Source organism: Pholcus phalangioides, unplaced genomic scaffold (assembly GCF_987345545.1).
Source record: "Pholcus phalangioides strain wild (caught in Gottingen) unplaced genomic scaffold, Ppha-v1.0 ptg000172l_1, whole genome shotgun sequence".
NCBI classification, from domain to species: domain Eukaryota; kingdom Metazoa; phylum Arthropoda; class Arachnida; order Araneae; family Pholcidae; genus Pholcus; species Pholcus phalangioides.
The window spans coordinates 8,132,076-8,153,683 of NW_028301637.1; the positions used below are offsets into that span (position 1 = coordinate 8,132,076).

Here is a 21,608-nt window from a genome sequence, read left to right on the forward strand (position 1 = left end):
TTTATTTATTTATTCACGTCTCAACAGGTAAGAATTGCCCAATTACAGAGATGGACAAGAGAAGAAAAATACAAAAACGCAAATACAACATACTACAAAAACAAAAACGAGTGGAACAATAGAAATACATACGGAAAAACTTAATAACATGAATATTCAATACTCACACATAACTTTTAAGAAATTCTCTTATAGTTAAATTGAACATATCGGGTTTCACATCGCACTGATTATATATATTGCACATCTCAAAAATAGGGGACCGTCGTAAAATTTTTCTTTCGGGGTTTAGAGAGGCGAAAAGTCCGCCGAACAGGCCTATTTCCAATTGGCACAGAAAAATCAACAAGTTGAAGAAGGTAGCAGTCATCAATTACATTATTGACACTTTTATACAAAAAGCGAAGGTAACTTCTTCTTCTTCGGCATTCCAATGATTGGAAATGGAAAAAACGTCGCCGTTTAGTTGTACTTACGTCATTGATGTAGACGTGAAATTGCCTGTAAAACATGTAACGTAGAAATCTGTTCTGAACTCTTTCTAGAATCAGTGAGTCTAGATTGTTGTGAGGACTCCATATAATAGTGCAGTACTCTAGTTTCGGGAGCATATAAGTCCTGAAAAGTGTCGCGATTAATTTGAAATTATTGCTGCTCCTAACAACAAATCCTAGCAGTTTTAAGCATTTATTGGTGAGATCATATATATGATCGGTAAATGCAAGCTTAGAGTCAAAGAAAACACCAAAGTCTTTGATTACGGAAACACGACTGATCGAGACAGCATCAATGGTGTAGTCGAATTCGGTCGATGACAATTTTCTTGTATAGCTGATGACGTAGCATTTTCTTACATTGAGTGGAAGAAATTAGCCCCACACCAATCATGGAGAGACTGTAGGTCTCTTTGTAGAGCCATGCAATCTTCCAGACTCCCAACTTCGCGATAAATTTGCACGTCATCAACATACATCAGAAACTTTGATGCACTGAAGCACCGAGGAAGGTCATTCACGAATATTAAGAAAAGTAATGGTCCAAGATTCGAACCCTGGGAACACCTGATCCACTGACATACTTTGTTGAAATTGCGTTATGAAATACAACTTGGGATGTTCTCAAATTTAAGTAGCTGGTGAACCACATGATAGAGTTCTCGGACACATTGAAAGAACGGGATTTGTAAAGTAGTGTCTGGTGATTTATTTTGTCGAAAGCCTTAGTGAAATCCGTGTAAACGACATCTGTTGGCTTGTTGGCGTCTATTGACTTAGCAAGATCGTGAGTGAAATGAACAAGATTTGTTCCAGTAGAGCAATTCGGCAAAACCCCATGTTGAGATGGAGATAATTCTAGACGGATATGGTTGTACAATTTACAATATACGATGTGCTTGTGACGGATAAAATAGAAATGAGTCTATAGTTGGTGACTTCGGATACTAGACCGCTTTTTAAAATCGGAATGCCATTTTCGAGCTTCCAAGAAGATGGGAAAACATTTTTACGCAAGGAGAGATTAAAGAGAATTACGAGAGGTTCTGAAAAAATATTTCCACATGCTTTGATTATGTAGGCTGGAATACCATCTGGGCCTATGGATTTGACAGATTTCATATGCCGTATAGCGCCGATAACATCACTTTCAGTTATTTCACCAATGTCAAAAATATCAAGTCTATTAGCTATCTGATGTTCACTACTGTAGTATTCCCAAGATGTACTTTGAACCTGAGAAGAGAATACAGACTGGAAGTACTCGGCGAATTTGTTTGCAATTTCCTCATCCTCCGAAAAACTCATTCCTTCATAATTGAAGTTTCTCGGTGTAAGTTTTCGTCGTTGAGATTTCATAAAGTTCCAAAATGTAGAAGGGTCCGTATGAATATCATCTTCAATGCGGCGATAATACGCGTCTCGTGCACTTCGGATCAGGGATTTAACGAGTCTACGTTGGTCACGAAAATTGTTAAGATGCATTTGACCATGACTAGATAGAAGTTTATTTCTAATTGAATTTTTCTTGCGTATTGCCTTGATTACATTAGTGTCGAACCAACGAGGAAAAGATTTTTTGGAGTCACTTTTTCGAGGGACAGCAGAGTCAATTGATTCACCCATTACTATTTTGATATGATGGTTTCCTTAACTATTCATCTCGCGTCTAATCCTTCATAAAAGTCTTCTACTTCTTCCTCAGAATAGATTGTTGTTGGTGCATAGACTTGTATAATCTGTATCCGATATCTGCTTGATATTTGCATTAACAACTTTGCAACTCTATCAGATGTACTATCTAATTCAACGATGGGATTTTTCTACTTTTTGTGAATAAGAAATCCTACTCCACTAGTTCTTTCACTATCTGTTCTTCTGTAGTAAAATAAATGTCCACTGGCAAGTTCGAGATTTTCTCACCTCACAGATGCCTAGAATGTCCAAATTCATCATTCTTTCCAGTTCTTCTTCCAACGCCTGCAAACGATTTTCTGAAAAAAGAGATCGTCCGTTATACGTGGATAAGGTCATCATCTTATGTGGCAGCCTGATCCAACCCAGAGATTCTTAGCACTCTGTGTCTTCATGCCTTGCTGGTCGCTGCCATAAGAGGGTTTTTGGCCTTAATCCTCCCCGCTGGCCAGTGCGGGTCGGAGGATGCCCATCCGCATCCGTTCACCACGTGTTAAACATGGCTACTTACAGGCTGCAACACGAAAAGATGCGGATTGGACTTGAAGCCTCTACTCCTAGTCGATTCCTTCAAGTCCTCATAATGAAACAATTGAAGTCTTCTAGTTAACAAGAACAACGGAACCATATAAAGAATTAAATTTTGTATCTCAGCACAGATTTCTTTACAGATTCAGTACAGAGTTCTTTCTCTACTCGAAAGTATACTTCTGTAATCAAGGGTACGCGAGTTATTTGAGCTGAAACGGACTCAACTTTCGACACTGTCTTAGCACCAGGTTTACAGGAGAGTTTTGGTAAGTCTAGATCACACTGAATCACATAGCAATGCGTGGTTGAAATAAATGTGCATCGAAAAAAAGTAAGGGGCCGTTCAAGTATTACGTCATCATCGATGGGGGGAGGGGGTTTCCGATTTGCTGACTTTTGATGAATTGGGACAGAGTGGGAGCCATGTTCTGGTTTGGTGGTGGTGACTTTTGATGACAAGGGGGAGGTTTGGATAATGCTTACGTCATCAACCACCCTTTATGAAAATATTAGGATTCAGAGGGGCAGAGCTGATGACGAAATTTTGCTGACAACGGGGGGGGGGGGGGAGAGGAGGTCAAAAATGACTAAAAATTTGCTTACGTAATACTTGAACGGCCCCTAACAGGTTAAAGTGTCATTCAGAGCTGCAAGGCAATAGCGAGGGGGACTTCGAGGTCTGGTGCCCCTCCCCCGAAATGTGAGAAAATGACCGAAAAAAAGGGGAAAAAGATGGTCAAATCTATTGTTCTATCACTTTGGTTCCCCCCCTCCGCCCACAGAACGAAATTTCTGACTACGGACCTGATGAGCTATAATGTAGGTTTCACATCTCAGGTGCAGGGCCGTAACTGGGCTGGGCGAGCCGAACAGGAAGCCCCAAAAAAAAGCTATTTATTTTCATAACAACCCTTTCACGAAGGGCCAAAAGGAAAAGTTTGCCCAGGGGCCCCGAAAAGGCACACTACTGCCCTGCTCAAGTGCATTGAATTTCGAACATTCTGGAAGATTGCGGGCATGTGTAGGACTTCCCTGCAATACAAGCAACAAGTTTTTCTCAGTGTTTTGATATGCCTTTAGTCTGGGAACTCCAGAAAATCTAACACGTCAAGAAAACCATTTTCGACCCTGCAGCATTATTCGCGAGTGCACCGGGGGTTTTTTTTTTAATGTATCACCAACTTCATCACTCGCTGCCATTAACTACGTAATTTTGACTTTTCCCTAACGCGAATTAAATTAATTTTTGTTTGGCTTACAGCGTGTTAGTCTGTCAGAATACATTGTAATTATACACAAGGAAGTCACCTTGTGACCGACAGATCGTACGATATGAAGTTAGTGGGAATTATCGCAAACTAAATTTACCGTAAATCAAGAAGATACCCTATTGGCTGAAATCGTGTAATCGCGGTGCATTTGCGAAATTAGCTACCGGGCAAGTGCGCTAACCAATACACCCCAGCGGCAAACTTTTGAATTCCTTATAAAACATATTATTAGCGTGAAGCGCTGAGTGGAGACATTGCAGCCTTCCTTAACTACAATGTCTCCTGTGTATTGGTTAGCGTACTTGCCCGGTATGCAAGTGTACCGGGTTCGATTCCCGGAGGAGACGTTTCGGCATAACATCCAGGAAATTGTATATTTCGGATAGAAAAAATACCACCTCTTAAAGTCAGTTTCCCTTCGATGAAAGAAAAATGAGAGAAAATTACGAGATTAGGAAAAAGTACTACACGAAACAGTCAACTCAATGCAATATAAACACTTTAATCTTTGTGACAAACATATATTTTTGTTATTTTTGTCTTTTTAGGGATATCACTGGTCAGGTTTGATGAACACATGTTTAGAAGAAAAAACGAACACACTGACAACAACATTCATGCAAACGTATTGCGAATAAAATTTCGTATCATTTTCGGGTTTGATTATAACATTATCAAATGAAAGACAGTGCAGTTTGCGATACAAATACGAAATAAAATGTTACTCTTCAACCAGATATTCTAATAATTTGTTTCCATGATCGAGACAAACTCTTTTCACTGTAGCACGAGATCAAATCTATCATTTCGGTAAATATCATATAAGATTTTAATTTACTAATTTTGATAGCACCCGTTTTGAAAACTTTGACGCATTAACAGATAATTTGAAATAATCGATGCTATCGAGGTAATTAGGCATTGACTATGGTTTAGTTAACAGCAATCGGCATCATGAAATGATGCGATATACCAGCGATATCACAATTGGTTCACCAGGCACGAATTATCAGTGTAATCATTGAAAAATTATACATTTTTTTTATAGTATCAGTGAGAAGGTTTTCAAGCAAGTTACATTAGTATACTTTCTTATACAGGGTGGATACTATCGACCGCCCAATAATTACACACGGGATTCCTCGTGAAAAACTAATATGGATAAGTTGTATCGGTTTTTTTGCATTTGACCAATAATTATGGAGTCATAACGCACTAAAAATTGATGTCACTTTCGAATTCTGTCAAATTCACCGAACGTGCACCAAACATATAACTTGGCGTTATTAAGCCGATGGCAATGCTAAAATCGTGATAGTACTCAGGAAAGCTAAAGCTATGCAAACCAGTATGTTTTCCTTGTCCTTTCAATCGAAAAATTTGACTTGACAGTGAAGGAAATAAAATTATCACCATTGATAATCATCATTGGCAAAAAGAAGTCGATTTTGAGAATTTTTTTTTCAATAGATCTCGTTTGGCTAACGCTTCACAAATCTGATGATAAATTTTACAATATGGTAAGGTGAAGGTAGCACATAACGACAAGGTTAACATCACTCTACACGAATAGGAAAAAGCGCCAATCGCATGAAAGAAAATAATTGATCTTGGCTTCTAACAGGGTTTTTTCAATTAGCGGCAACCCGCTGCATGGGGGAAAATTTTTTTCATTGGATAATTTAGAGCGTTTAATTGTAAATGATCGTTACAAAACTGATATGTCATAAAATTTCAAAACGTTAGAACTCCCTTAATATTTGTCCGATCCTAAAATGGAAAACACTTTTCCATGTTAGTTTTTCATAAGGAATCATGTGTAATTATTGGGCGGTCGATGATATATATCCACCCAGTACACTTCAAAACATGCACGTATCTAAGGCAACGTGCCAGGAGGGGCAACTTATTGTGTAAATTCGTTGGATCATCTCGTATTTGATGGGATAGACCAATTTTTCTCATATTTATTCATCTCCTGGAAGGATCCTAGATCTGCGTATGCTTCATAAGTCACAGGAAGAACATATAGTGTTATACATATAGGAGAGCAATAATTAGCTGATATCTTTGTGTTCCTCAAAGACATTGACATCGAAGACGTATGCTGTGATGATCAAAGCAGAGAGACCTTTGCATTAAAAAACTTCAATGGAGCACAGAGAAGTCAAATGGTTTCAATAACTCAAAGAATACTGAACAAGTATTTTAAGGAAAAAGAAACAAGAACAATATACATTTGAAGAAAAAAATGCATTGCTTCACTGAATTAAAATAATGAATATATAATATATAAATCTCTAAATACAACTTTCGTTAAAGCAGGAATGAAATGCGACTAGAAAAATCTCTAAATAAATGCTCAAAACTATTATTTGTCACCGACTTAGTCACATACTAGGCTAACTATCATGCAATATTTATTTAAATAATATTTATATGCAAAATCCCCCTTATATCATGGGCAGAGATACGGGGGGGGGGGGGGGGCATTGCCCCCCAGCATCAAAAGTGAAGTCGACAGATCGAATGCATATATGTATAGATGAATCGACATCATCTTGCCCCCCCAGCAATAATGACCGTGCCCCCCCCCAGACTTCCAAGTCTATCTCTGCCTATGCCTTATATAATGTAGACACGTACATGTGGACATGACATATATATATTACGTCTAATTTCATTGAATATTGGCCTAGCCAATGCCTGAATTTCCGGCTTAGGTCACTCAGTTCAAAAAAGTGGCCGGACATCCCTGGTCAAAGTCTGATAACAAAAGACGTGATTCTGGGTCATTGCCAAGTTGACGGTTTTTTTTTTTCCGTAATAATTATGTCCATGTTAGCTATGGCAATCCATCAAACGTAATATGTTGTAGTAATCAGTTTTTTCCCCTTTCAAAATGAAACAGAAAAACTGCAAAATGTCTATTATTATTTTAATAGTCTTTCCTCTCTTGTCACATGGAGCTAATCCGATACAGCTACTATATATAGGTGTGTATCAAACATTGGCAGGGAAAAAAAATTTGGATTTGGCACCTACCGGAACCTCTTACATCAGCACATCAAATTTTGGATAGGGATCTCCGGCCGCTTCATGAATTGGTCAGTCAAAGTCTGAATCATTCCTGAAAATCAGACCATGGTCAAACCTCTCTGCCAGTTCGCGAAATGGTCGCACTTCTGGATTTAGTAGTAACATGTATAGCAAGGCACTAAAAAATTAGTTTTAATGGAACTTTGACATATTTAATTCCTTTGCATCACTTGAACTGAACTAATTATCAGAGACTTTAAAGTGTTATTATCCATAATAAAGATAAATGGACTTGTTCTACTACGGTTGTGAACCCCTCATATACAGGGTGCATAGGCAACAGGGAATATGACATTTTACTGGCAAACCACTGATCCTAGAAGAATACTTCAAATTAGAAAAAGTATCCAAATAACGTGTAGTAATCAGATGCATCATTCATAATGCAAGGGATTGTATAGTTATTAAAAAACTTTTTATATAGTTACCCTGTGCTCAAAAACCCAATTAGAAAGTTGTTGCCCTGTCTCCCCATGCTTAAGTGTAATATTCACCGAGATATTCAAATTAAAAAAAGGAGGAAAATTGGGGAAAAAAACCATTGTTTCACACACATTTTAATAATGAAGCAGAATGATCGAATGTCTATGCATATATATGAATTGGCATCCTGATAATGCCCCTCCCTCCAGCTTTAATTATTGTGCCTCCCCAGCATTTCATACAGAGAGTATCTCTGCCTATGTACCATCCACATATATCAAAAGTTCACCAATATATCAAGCCACAATATAAAGGGGGGCTCAGCATTTGTAAATATAAATATAATAAAAATATATATATTTTAACTAATTTTTTAAAACATGAGTCTGTTTTGTACCGATATGTACAGCTACGAGATCATAAAATGAAAGGAACACATAAATAAATGCATTAGTGCTAATACATTTTTCTTACAAATTAAAAAAAAAACCAACCTCTGATAATAATTGCATGTGCAATGAAAGTAAACAATGTCAAATGAAAATTCAAAAATGACAATTTGCAAGTGTGGTGTATGTACAATACATCCCAAAAGTGAATATGTATAACATGTGCAAAGCAAGCCAATACATAAACATAGATAAGAAATGTGATAACATAAGATATATAAAAAAAGTACGAAATCCTGAAAATAAAACATGGTACAAAAAAAGCCCAAATACTGAAAGATGAAAAAACAAACAAAAATACATTAAAAAATCATTATCCACGCAATATTTGGTCCGATAATAGAAACAAATAAGCAACTCACAATCTTATGAAATATCACAATCTTTATCTCAACAAAACAATCAAGGAGATGCCAATTGAATGCTTCTTGCATAAAAAATATCAACATTTGTGAATTATACTCTCAATCACAATTCCATCAAGTTGCGCATAGTGAAAATGCTTCTCCGCTTGCAAAATCATCATATATGAAATTTATGTACGTGCCATATTACCATACTATGCATAGGAAAAAAAATCAGACCCAGGCCTCAAAAACAAAGATTTTGGGGGAGAGGGAACCAGTGTTGTCAATCAAATTAGAATCCAGGATCACAATAAATTACATTGCCAGGACCACAACGAGATACTTGGTCAGCAGGGGTAATCATGCAATTTTGGAGCTCCGCATACTCGTGTATTGCTGAAGAAGTTAGATGGCAAATTTGGTGATCAAACCACGAGCTTTTCCCTGCATGCAACCTGGCTTATCATAAGATACCTGTTAGACCAGTCTGTTGTCATAATTCAAAGCTAATTAAATTTCTACACAAATTTGACAGCTGCCCGATTGCTAATAGCTTTTGTAATGTATTTGTAATTATTCTCTGAGATTGTGTGTGAAGAATTACGACTCAATACTGAGTACTATTCCAGATATGTGTTTTCTTAGCAGAAATGAAAGATTTTCATGCTATGATCAACTCAACACAACTGCATTTGATCTCGAGATCAAAACCAAATCTAACGAGCTTGATGAACCAGTTACTCTTTTAGCTCAGGCAGCAAAGCATCCAAGGGAGTGAAATATCTGGTGCTATTTCGCATGCAAAATTAAATTAAAATTAAAGGCATTAACCTGCAATGAAAACTGGGTGTTGCCATTCACAGGAAGCAAACATTAGCTTGCAAATTCAAGAACCAATGTAAGGTTAGAAAGGTCAATATACAGGGCAATTATAATTAAAGTTCCCATGCTCCGAGTAGTTTTTCTCAAAAACTGCTTATCCGAATACAGCTGATTCTTAGGATATCATAAGGAGACCATGGGAGAGAAATTTATGTAATTAAAAAAAGCTCAAATTTCGACCACCAGGTGCACAAGTGGCACTTTTTTTAATTGAATTTTCCTATTTCCCATGGACCATATAGCATATATACCAAGTTCCAATGGGAAATGTCCTCCAGAAGAAGCGCTACATAGGTCTAGTAGTTCCAATATACTGACACTACTTTGATCTATGTAGTGCCTGTTCTGGAGGATGTAATCCATTGAAACTTCTTATATATACGCTATATGGTCCATAGGGAAAATATAAAATGCAACAAAAAAAAGAGACTTTTTCACCCGGTGATCGAAAATTGAACTATTTTGTTATTTATTCCATAAACCTCTCTCCCATGGTCTCATTAAGATATCCTAAGAGTTTGGCTGTATTTGGATAAGCAGTTTTTGAGGAAAAACTACTCAGAGTACGGGAACTTCAATTACAATCACCCTGTATTATGGAGAAAATCTATCATAAAAATAGAAAAAAAATTATCGCGATTGGCACAACAAGTTATTTTTTCAATTTTATACAATTGCTTTCATTGATAAAACTTGAAAAATACTTTAATGGACATGGTTAATGAATTAAAAAAAAACGTCACATTGTCCCTAGACTCCAACTTAAGTAACTAACTATATGTATAAAAATTAAGGCGGCAATACCAATTTTTGGTGAGCTGGTGCAATAAGATTTGTCAAGCTATGGTAATTGTGTGCCAAATAACAATTTTTTTAGCTACCCCTGTTGTAGGAATGGTCGATCTCTGCTATTGATTGAGTTTCTTGGTAACCGTGACCAGGGCTGTAACTAGAATTCTTGTAGCTCCCACAACTTTAAAATTTTATAACAGTGTCATTTGCTCACACCTAAAACTGCCATTCCCCCCTAAATTTTGCCGCTTGAGGTAGTTACCTCCCCCGTCCCCTATAATTCCGGCCCTGCCCGCGAAACTCCGCACACATTACCCAAGTTAAACAAAATCCTATTGTTAAAAATTCATCCCTCATATTAATAGCAAAATATAAATAATAACATTTGTATCAGCAACTGCAAAACTGTGCACAATCAATGAAACAAAACTACCATTTCTGTTCCGCAGTTTGTTTGTTTTTTTGTTATCCGCAAAACAATACTCAGTTAAGAACAAAACAAAAAACTTAGCAAATCAATCTTATTCATGTTAAACAGAATTTTCACCATTACCAAATTTATATAAAAATACACTTTTCCTATTTTTATAATTTTGGTGTGCTTGGCATTATCATAGCACGAGCGCAAACACAAAAATAGTAAATCGTTTTTTCAGTGTGTGTGTATTACATGCTTGCCCGAACTTTGATAACAATGGTACAAACACATATCTGTGCCAATATTGATTCCTATTTCTACACCAAATTTTTTCTCCTTCTGCAAATAATGGTTCAAGATCTTGACCATGTCAAAACTGCTTCGTTGAAATAAATGCAACTGAACATAGAGCCACAGTATGAAGCATGATCATACAGAGAAGTATTACTATTTGGGGAAAATTTTCATCTTGTAATTTCCTACATACAGTCCCACTGTATATAGTAAAACCTCTTTTAACGGCAACATTTTGTTAGACTCAAATGCATCCCATAGACTTAACAGGTAACATCCGAAGAAACGGCCAATTTAGACATGAATAGGGTTTACCAAATGTCCTCCTCCTTGATGACATTTTAGGCATCCTCACCAGCTTCGGAAAATTTGATTTTTCATTTGATTTTTCAGGGTTTTCGGAATTATTTTCTTTTTCTTAGAAACTTTTTTTTCCACTGTGAAAGATATATTTTCATCAACGTTTTATGTTTTTTTCCATTGACCAATAGCTGTTGGGAGTTCCCAGAATTTTTTTGCCATTCTGTTTTAATCAGGAAAATTTTTCACAATAGTGGCAAAATCTGTAATGAAAATTTGTAAAAGTGATGTCACTAAGGGTGTGTGTGCAGGCATCCTCCTTTCTGTTTCCGAATCTGGTAACCCTAGATACAGTCTCCAAAAAAAATAAAAAAAATATGCAAATCGGGATGAAAAAAATTATTTTCAAGGCAGTTTTTTTCCTGAACCGTATGGGGGAAATAATATACAAGATATATATTTTTTCTATATATTCCAATCTATATTCCATCTGCCATCTATATTTCAAATTATGAGTGATATATATTCTGGAATATTCATTCAATTGTGGAGTCTGTCGCTCTGAGCGAGACATTTGAAAGTGAAAATCAGCTTGTATATATATGTTTTGAAGTTGGAAAACCACAACGAGCCACCACTTTACTGCTCGTTATGATTGAACTCAGGCCCTTGCCATACGACTCCATCACAATGCAATGCTACAGCACAGCAACTGTAACTTTGGGTTGGAATTTTTCATCTCGTTGGGGTATAGAAATACTGTTTTATTGCCCATGGAGCATTAGAAAACAAAATTTTTCTTGGATAAGACCCCAGCTTATATACAGGAAATTATAGAATACCGCATCATTTTACATCTCTGTCTGTGTGCCTTTATTATCGCTAAAGTGTGATCGCATTGGAGTGTTCCAGCAGCTACAACCTAAAAAAATGTGTCAAGAGTATAATGATGTAAGGTGATAGGTGCTGCCACCTATTTCTCAAATCACAAATTAAAAATTTAATGTTGGAATTTTTTTTTTTCCAACCAAGAAAATCAACAACCAACTGAAAAAAATGATGCATCCAATGGGATTGAACTCTGCTCTCATTCCTTAGCATGCCAAGCTATTATGATTGCGCAATATATTATTTTATACAATACAAAGAATGACATCACACCATAATCCACAGCATTTTTCATTCTATTGACTACAATTATTTCACCACTCACCAACTCAGATCATATATTGCATTTACTACAATAGAGTTGGGTCGTAAATTAAGGCGCATCTATTGGTGGTTACCCCAGGTTTATCGGGAAAGAACTTGTTATCTATGTTCTTTCTCTAGGATGGAACTCGTGGACTTGACGGAAACCTTTATGGCGGTAGACAAGCATCTTATCACGGCGCCACTCAGGCACTGTTATTACTTTGACAGTATCATAACTTTAGCCATATATAGTGCCTCACATAGCGACCAGAACTTAGGGGCTGAAATCATTTGAGCCCCCAATAATTTCTGAAAAAAACAATGTAATGCACTTTCCCTCTCCTGTATACACGCTTGAGTCTCACATATATGGGACGACCAGTATTTTTCAGTCTTCCCCAATATTATCTTCATGTTGGCACCTCTGGTGTCAGGACAATTTTTGCTATTTGAATCACATCAGAATGTTTACATCACATTTCATAATCTTGACTTCTAGCCTCTTGTCTAGCATAGACACCATCTATTTTCCTGCTGAGGTAAAAGTCATTCTTCCCTCTTCATTGTAATAAAGTTCCTCAACAACCATATCATGGTCTCAACACATCGCACATCTCTTTTGGCGTTATTCAGATTAATCTAACTACTACTTCAGCATACACCAACTGTGGCCATATCACTATACTGCGATTTACTACCATTAACCATTAACAAGTTGGGATGGAAATAAAACAGCCATCTATCAATGGTCACTTCAAGCTCATTAGGGAAAATATCTCATCTATATTCTTCCTTCGCCAAGTTTGAACGTGGGACTTGACTGCAACCTTTACGGTGGTAAACAAGCATCTTACTAACATGCCCCTCGGGCTCTTAGATTAATCTAACTGGGATATTCAAGCCAAATAAAGGTGTGCATTCTCCATGTGCAAAGTGTATCATCAGCTTTCTCCCAGCAAGTTTCAGCGTACTGATACTCAAACAATTGAGCAGAACTTTGAAATAACCGAAACAATATGAAAACTACAAAGTTAATAGAGGAATACATATTGAAACCATACAGATCAAAACCTGCCGGATCCAACATCTACCCAGTATGTCCCGTATTCCTATACACCACAAATAAATATTTGTTTCTTAACATTCACACACAGATCGATGAGATAGCTTTGGTTTGAGTTTAGTCCAAGAATATTTACTTTCCTTCCAGTCTTTCTCTGATTTTTCTTTGCTCCAACATTCACAAGGGTATATCTACAGTGCATAATTTACTCGTGTTATTAAGGTGAGAATACAAAATGTGATACTTTGGCATCAGAAACCACCATATTGCTATTTTTCCCCCAATCGATATCAGTAACATTCTCTCGTCAAAGTTCACACAAGCATCCAAAAAATAAAAGATATAATTTCACAGGGTATTACATTTGGTTTTTACATTGTCTCATAAATTGACCTGATCATCGATATATGAATGATCACGATCATTTTGTTTCACTTTGGCAAACAGCAGGAATGTATAGATTATATATTATTATAAAAAGGAAAATCCGTGTCATGAACGTCAGAATGACAGGTTTTTTTTTAATCACCGTTCATTCATGTCACAAATCCCACGAGAAGAGGTGATGTTTTACTAACATGTCTCGAACACCTTCTTTCAATGGCTGCGATGGCTCTTTTTTCGATGGAAGTTCCCAGTCTGGATTCAGATTGAAAGCAAATTGTGCCAATAGCCTGTTTCAAATACAAAACACTGTGAGTCACACACAGAAATGATGAACAGATTATATGAAACTTAAGAATTTCTGGTGAATAAAAACAAACTTCAGGAATCTTAGATAAAATTACTGGGTTTGCCTTGTACCGTTATAGTGATATCGCAGTTTGATTTTGTTTTCCCAAGAATAATTATTTTGCAGACGACTGTAAGGAAAATATACATATGCAATTTTTCAACTTGAATGGACATATTTATTATCAATATGGTACAAAGGTTACACCAAACTATTAAACAGCTATTTTTTCAGCTCTGAAAGTTTTTTTTTTTTGTGCATTCTGAAGCTGAGGTTTAATACTAGGAGGATCATGCCGGTTTTGACCTTTTTCAATCTTCTCTGTCGATCTTCACGATGAGCCAGATCATTTAAAATATTGAAATTTCACAACTTTTCCTGAAAATGCTTAAATATTACGCTGTCCAACTATCATAAATTTAAAAAAAGAATTGGCCAAGATATATTTAGTTATACCTAGAAGGACAATCATTGGTCAATTTAACAGTACCGTTATAGGCTCTTTCATAGCCATATGCAGCAAATATATAGTTGAATTGTGGCATCAAATTGCAACTAATATAGATAAGCACACTTTGGCTAACTGAAGTGTCCTTAATGATAGACTAATTGAAAAATAAAAATACTAATATGGCCAAAAATGCATTGATGCAAATCATTGAATCTGATCTGAAAGCTACTAGAGAAATTTGAACATGTGACAATTATTTTGCTTCACCAATACTAGCTGAAATAATGAAGCCTAGAGTCTTAACTATACTTTAGAATTATCGATAGTTTTCTTCTAAGCATTCATCTGCAATGTCACAATACAAATAACAAAATCTGAGGCCATAACAGTCAAATTGCCCATGAAGGTGGCAAGAAAAAAAAATAACGAAAGGTCAAAGAAAAAAAAAGAAAAATTAATTTTAATAACATTGGAAAAAACCTATAAAATGGTTATCATAGTCATAAAAACCAATGTCTCCTTCAAGCAAGGGGTTCTTACCCAAGGGCCCTTAAAAGATTTTACGAGTTCAATAAGCTCAGACAAGAAAACAATGAAGTTATTATTTCCCATTACTATACACTGAGTATTGTTTTGTAAAAGGTCTATGGACCCATCTTATTGGCACAAAGGGTTTGTGGAACCATCATATTGGCACAAAGGGTTTGTGGAACATCATATTGGCACAAAGGGTTTGTGGAACCATCATATTGGCACAAAGGGTCTGTGGAATATGAAAGGTCAGGAACTCATGGTATATGATGAATATAATTCTGAAAAGGGAAGTCAACTAGATACTTCACCTACAAAAATTAAAAATGTGTAATTCATTTTGTCTTGAAAAAAATTTTCATTAATAAACTGATAGTCTCTAAAATTCTTACCTAAGTTCGCATTTGATCTGTACCCATCCTGGACTGTTTATGAATGACCACGGGTGATGCCACTTTTGGACGACGCATAGACAAGAACATAAAACCTCGAACCATAAGTGTAACACTTGCTCACTTGATAGAAAAAGAATAGGAAAAATTATTAAGAGGATGTAGCAACATGTAGACCTGCAGAAAAATGAAATTCTCACACGTTTTCCTCATTACAGTAATAAAATCAGAAACTCACAAATAATTCCCCCGTATTGATTTAAAATTGGAACAGTGTTTTCCATACTTATGGCAAATTCAGGTGCATCACTAAAGTCATTTGCCGAGACTCCAGGGCAGATTAGCATCTGAAACTATAATATTCATCTATCTATGTGGGATTAGGTTTGCTTGGGGCACTGTTATGTCATTAAATAGTTACAACCCTGCCACTGAAGTGTCTCACCATCAGATAGTGAAGTATTTAATATTCAAATGCCATTCCCGAGAACATTAATGTAAAAGATTAGAAATTCATAATTTACATAATACACTATTTTTATTTGTCAGAAGTGCTCCAATTTCAGTGATGTAAACTAGATGTTTAATTTTTGCATTCTTTTGTGTTTACCATAGTGATTTAACTGTGATGTTTCCTTTCTATTCTTCATACATATGTACTTGGACTGTGACGTGCAATATGCTTATCACAAATGCTTAATTTTTTGTATTTTTTCGTGTTTATCATATTTGCATTTTGTGTTTTTTGTATTTGCACTTCTGTTGTTCCCCCTTTTCTTTCTCATACTGTGATGTGCATTGTGCTTGCCCCAATAACTGATTTATATATACAGGGTGATCCAGAAAAGACGGGAACAACTTTATGATGTGGTAGTACACACCAATACAAACAATTGTCATCAAAGAATGCATGGTCTAGCATGAACAGAAAATGTACTAGCATGTGTTTTGAAATGACCGCTCCGCAAATGTTAAAACGACATTCCTGTTGAAATTTATAGGGAGAAAAAGAACATGCATGCAAATGCAACCTGGGGAATACGCTAAGTATTTTCATACTGAAATGCATGCGTGTCTGCTTTTTCAATATTACTAAAGTGCGGCATTATCCCGTACGTTACAATTGTTAGAACGGTTGCGCGCTGGAATAACTTCACAGGGCTGGCATCCACAGCTTTTATTCACTGTGAAGCAGATTTGTGTGTGTGTGCATATGGGTTCCTCTTCTACCCCAGGTTACATTTGCATGCCTGGTGTTCTTTTTCTCTCAATAAATTTCAACAGGAATGTCGTTTTAACGTTTGTGAAGCAGCTGTTTCGAAATGCGCTAGTGCATTTGCATTTCATGTTAGACCATGCATTCTTTGATGACAATTGTTTGCATTGGTGTGTACTACAGTCGAATCCTGTTATAACAAACTCCAAGAGACCGGAGAAATCACTTTGTTATGATGAAGTTTTGTTATAAAGGAATTCCAGGTTTTTGCAATGTTCCTATGTAAACTTATGTGGGGGAATTAGAAAAGTGTTTGTTAAGCAAGATTTTTTGCAATAACGGTAGTCGTTAGAATGGGATTTGACTATCACCTCTTAAAGTTTTCCCATCTATTCTGAATCACCCTGTATAACTGATGTGTTTCTCCTGCCCTTTTTCATACATATGTGCTTGGACTGTGAAGTGCATTGTGCTTACCACAGATGCTTAATCTTTGCATTTCTTGTGTGTTTACCATATTTTCATTTCTGTTGTTTCCCCCTTTTTTTCTCTTTTTCTCTTGGACTGTGATGTGCATTGTGCTTACCACAGATGTTTCATTTTTAAATTTTTTGTGTTTACTATATACCGTATATACTCCCTATGTCCCTGCATGTAGATTTTATCTTCATCTGGGCTGTCATCACCATTGTCACTTTCAAAGAGGATATAATCTTCAGGTACGTCCATCGCATTGCTGATGCAACACTTTTTGAAGGAGCGGATGATAATTTCGGTGGAAACAGAATTCCACACCTCATGTACCTGTCAAGGTGGAAAAGTCATGCCACACTTTTCCCCCTCTTTTGACATATGACATAGTGTTTTTGTAATCGAGAGTTATTCATATCATATTTATGTGTCATATTTTTGTGTCAAATAGTAGATATGTAACGTATCGGGATCCGATCCCTCTACGTTAATGGTGATCTTGTCGTTATGTGGGAAATTCCTTCTTATTTTAGACCCCAGGGACCTCTCAGTTACCGGAAACCACCCGAGGACCCACTGGCGAACCGGTAAGGGCCAGAGTGTTCGATTAGTTCGGCAGTCGGCGGGTGGGGTCTTTCGGCTGTCGAACGAGAACGGGCCAGAGGTCGGGCTACTGATGTCCCACATAAATTAATTTCCCTCATGACGACGATGCCGCTATTTTCGTGGAGGGGTTTGATCCAATATATGTATAGTTGGGCGAGGCTTAGCCCAGTTTAAATTATTTTTATTGAAGAACCTCCCGGGGGAGTTGTTGCAAGTCTCGTTGTGCGGATACGAAAATATAGTGTTGTACTCACTTATTTTCGGCGGGGGGCTGCAGACCTCCGTCGGAACAATTCATTTCATATTGTTATGTTGGTAATGTTTACATAATCGGGAGAGTCTGATCAGCTCTCCGGATTATGTCATGTTGCCAGATTCCAATGTAATTAAATTGTAATGTTTATAATAGTGACGCATGAATATGCAAATTCGATAATTTTGTTGAGGCGAAAAGGCCATGCGAGGACATGTGGTCCCAAACTTCTTGTAAAAGGGGAGTATAAATTCCTCCCTCTTTGTCTCTCACATTGCGTTCGTCTAATCTTGTTCTGTTCAACTGAAGCCCTCTAGTAGGACGGTTCACCGTCTTACTACCGTATCTATTGGCCTTAGGCTGAATTGTTAAAATGCAATAATCTACATTATTTGAATCCGTTTTCCGGCAGGTCCGGAATCAAACTATAAAACAATCTTCACAGCCAAAGTTCTTCATTGCTGATCGAGGTGGTCCGGCCCTCAACCGAGAGGCCCCCGGAGCTGATCAAGGTGGTTCGGCCCTCAACCGAGAGGCCCCCTGGAGCTGATCAAGGTGGTTCGGCCCTCAACCAAGAGGCCCCCCGGAGCTGAGCAAGGTGGTCCGGCCCTCAACCGTGAGGCCCCCAGGAACTGATCAAGGTGTTCCGGTTCTCAACTGAGAAAACTCCTCTGGTATTTACGGAAAAGCTAACAACATCGGATGTCCGATCACTGCACAAGTTGACTGTTGTTGATCATCAATTGGTGAGCCAGTATCTTTACTGCTAACGTCAAATAGAGGGCTCTAAGATATACTAATCCATTGTTAAAATTAACTAACCCATATAATTAATTTGAATAAATAATAATATTTCATACGAAAGTTTGTTTCTAATCATTTTCCACTTGTCGTTTGCCACTTTATTGCTGGATATTTCGAACCGGGCAAGCAACTCCCATAAGGGACGCTGCAATGTGTTTTGTGTTGTAAGAAAATTAGTTTGTTGTCCTTTTTCAGTTGGGAAAACGAGTAGGTTACACACCTATTTTTTGTACACGCGGTATGTGTTTTCGAAATTTTTGATTTTCCACACGATCTCGATATCGTAGACTTTGACCGATTATTCTAAATTAATCCCCTGGAAATTTTGCTCCTTGGTGTCAACAGTGAACCGATTTTGAGGCATCTTTGTTGGAAAAATTAAGAGTTTGTAAAAATTTAAATTTGTTCCAGGATAGTGAAGCAGGAGATGGCCATTTTTCGAACTTTCGTTTCCGATCACGAAGGTGACGTGGAGAGAATATTTTTTCTGTTTGTTTGTTTATTTTTGCGGAGGGAAACACACAAAATTACCGCTTTTCGTGTTTGAAACTTTTTGCAACGTCATCAGAATTTTTCTGGAGGATGAGACATACATGCTGATCTATTTTGTGGAATCATTAATTAAGTAATTCATTAATAATTTCTTTTTTTTAAAATGGAAACTTACACACGTGCCGTTGATATTTGTTAACGTTGAATTTGAATAATAATTCTGATTGGAAGATATTTAGATAATTCAAGAAAGTGTATTCCATGTGTCATCTTGAATTTAAAATCATGTGTTAATTAATTTTTTTAATTTTCTTTGTCATATGACGAAATTCTTCCTGTATCATTAATTATGCGTCAAAGTATGTCATGTGACCTATCATTGGAACGCGGAATTAATTTCCCATCTAATGGTAAAATTTAATTTGTATTTTTTTAATGATGTGTGTACGTAATTAAGCGTTTTCCTTTTTGTATAACATTTAGTGCATTGTCCTTGGGATCAGAGGAGTCTCCCTGTAGGAAGAAAGTTTCGTTCAGGGCGTTATTTTGTCCGGATTTTAGACTTGCCCTTTCACCTTAATTGGTCAAAATTGATGTCGTAAAAATTTACGCCACGAATCAAAGTGTGCGCATTTTCGAAGCCACGCCCACTTTTCATTTTACTTATACCCTCGAAACGTCGGTGGGTTGGTCAGTTTTTGGTTAGTCGTTGGTCAGTCTTGGTTCAGTCTTCCGTGTTTTCTCTCGTCGAGAAAAACGCGGTAAATTTGATGTTAGTAATGTGAAATCGTTCTCGCGAGATGTTGCTTTCGCTACCGCAGTAGTTTCTCCATTTTGTTGCCGAGGCAATCCTGAAGCCTGTCACCATGTCCAGAGCAGAGCCTGAGAAGGATCCGGAGAGTTTTGTCCTATCTTGGATAGGCTGCCTGTTTCCCGATGCCCCTAGAACTTGATTCGAGATCCAAGAACTGTGGCAGGAACACTGACCCCTGGGTGGCAGAACGACGAGTCACTCAGAATTTGTGAGTATGTGAGGTATTTTCCTCTTTGTTTCTCTCTCTCATTCACCATTTATTTTGAGTTCGTGGCGGTGATCTGGAAATTTGTTAAGCTTTGTTAATATCATGATTTCTTTGAGGTTAGATCAAACTCCCCCCGTTGAATTATTTCAGTTAAGTAGAAATTTCTTTAATGTGTCTTAATTCTAATGATCGCTATGACAATGCACATTTTCGAGATTATTCTGTTTGTTTCGTTGTTTAAAGTAAAGTTTTGTTAAATGTTGATGTTGGAAAAGTATTTATTTTCTGCTATAAGAGACTTTTGAATTTGCTCAATGTCAGTTCTGAAGTATTTTAAATGATGCTGCTGTATTGTTAAAATATCTCATTGAGGAAGAAAAGTAATTAAAATTTAATTATCTCAACTATTATAAATGTGTATGTGTGACTTGTAGTAATTTGGTTCTTTTTTTTACTTGTTTTCATGTGGTAAATGTTAATTAAGATGGAGCACTAGCACTCCCCGTTGATAAGGGTTATTTTGTGGTCAAGGTAACCACGCTCTGTATGCCCTATTCGAATCACTGGCCAAAGTGTTGAAAGATATTAATATAAGGAGAAAAATGTTCATAGTTCTCATAAATAAAATTGTTATGGTAAAATATATCTTTTGGGGAGAACACCATAACATACCCATTGGCACACTAAGCCAATGCCAGGTTTCTTCAAGGCACCACTTTTTGGAGTTTTTTTATCATTGGATTTCATCTATTCTATCCACAAATTCCTTAAATAGTCTTTGAAAGGCTTGCTGATGCTCACATCTAAAGGCTGTACAATCGACGTTAGCCAACCTGGTATCAAAGCCAATTATGTTTTCAATTTCTTTGCCTCGGCTTTGATATTATCGGTTCTGTGGGATTTGAACATATCCCATACCAATAATGAAGGTTTCTTGAATACCACTGCAAAATGACTACTGATTGCGAGGATCGATATTTTCTCAAAAAAAATTGACCAGAGTATAAGCCGACCCTTCCACTTGAAGAACGAATTTTTATACAAAAAATCTCAGCTTATACACGAGTATATGTGATATTTTAATTTTTTTACCCCCATATACTTCGAAAAAGTGTTCTTATGTTTGGTCAGGTGGGGTGAATAGATTGATGGGCTAGGGAGGATGTTGCTACTTTTCCAACAGATACCCTTTACGTTAGAGGGTCTGTAAGGAATATTAAGTTCAAGTTATGTAAACTAAAACTGATGACAGATGGCAGGTCTTTGCACATAACAAGCATTACACAGAAACAACCTTCACGTTAGATTCACAACACATGCATGCACATTCCAGCAGGCCATAGCCAGAAATTTCGTTCGGCGGGAGGACCACTTTCATTTCAGAA

At 36.9% G+C, this 21,608-nt stretch overlaps 2 protein-coding genes across 7 annotated transcripts in view; both read right to left on the reverse strand.

The window, feature by feature from the left end:
* Positions 1-1,352: 1,352 nt before the first annotated feature.
* LOC149063668 (uncharacterized) lies at positions 1,353-1,802 on the reverse strand. The gene has a single exon (XM_089255709.1). It carries the CDS (start codon positions 1,800-1,802, stop codon positions 1,353-1,355), a length of 450 nt encoding a protein of 149 aa, XP_089111835.1.
* Positions 1,803-4,473: 2,671 nt separating this feature from the next.
* The window catches only part of LOC149063669 (small G protein signaling modulator 3 homolog), a 77,854-nt gene continuing 60,719 nt past the window's right edge, over positions 4,474-21,608 (reverse strand). For all 6 annotated transcript variants that reach the window (XM_089255811.1, XM_089255809.1, XM_089255812.1 and 3 more), the window contains 2 exons: positions 15,360-15,482; positions 4,474-13,926 (listed from right to left, as the gene is read on the reverse strand). In XM_089255811.1, the coding sequence (XP_089111937.1) occupies positions 13,794-13,926; positions 15,360-15,482 (256 nt within the window). In that variant the 3' untranslated portion in view covers positions 4,474-13,793. The remainder of the gene's footprint in view (positions 13,927-15,359; positions 15,483-21,608) is intronic.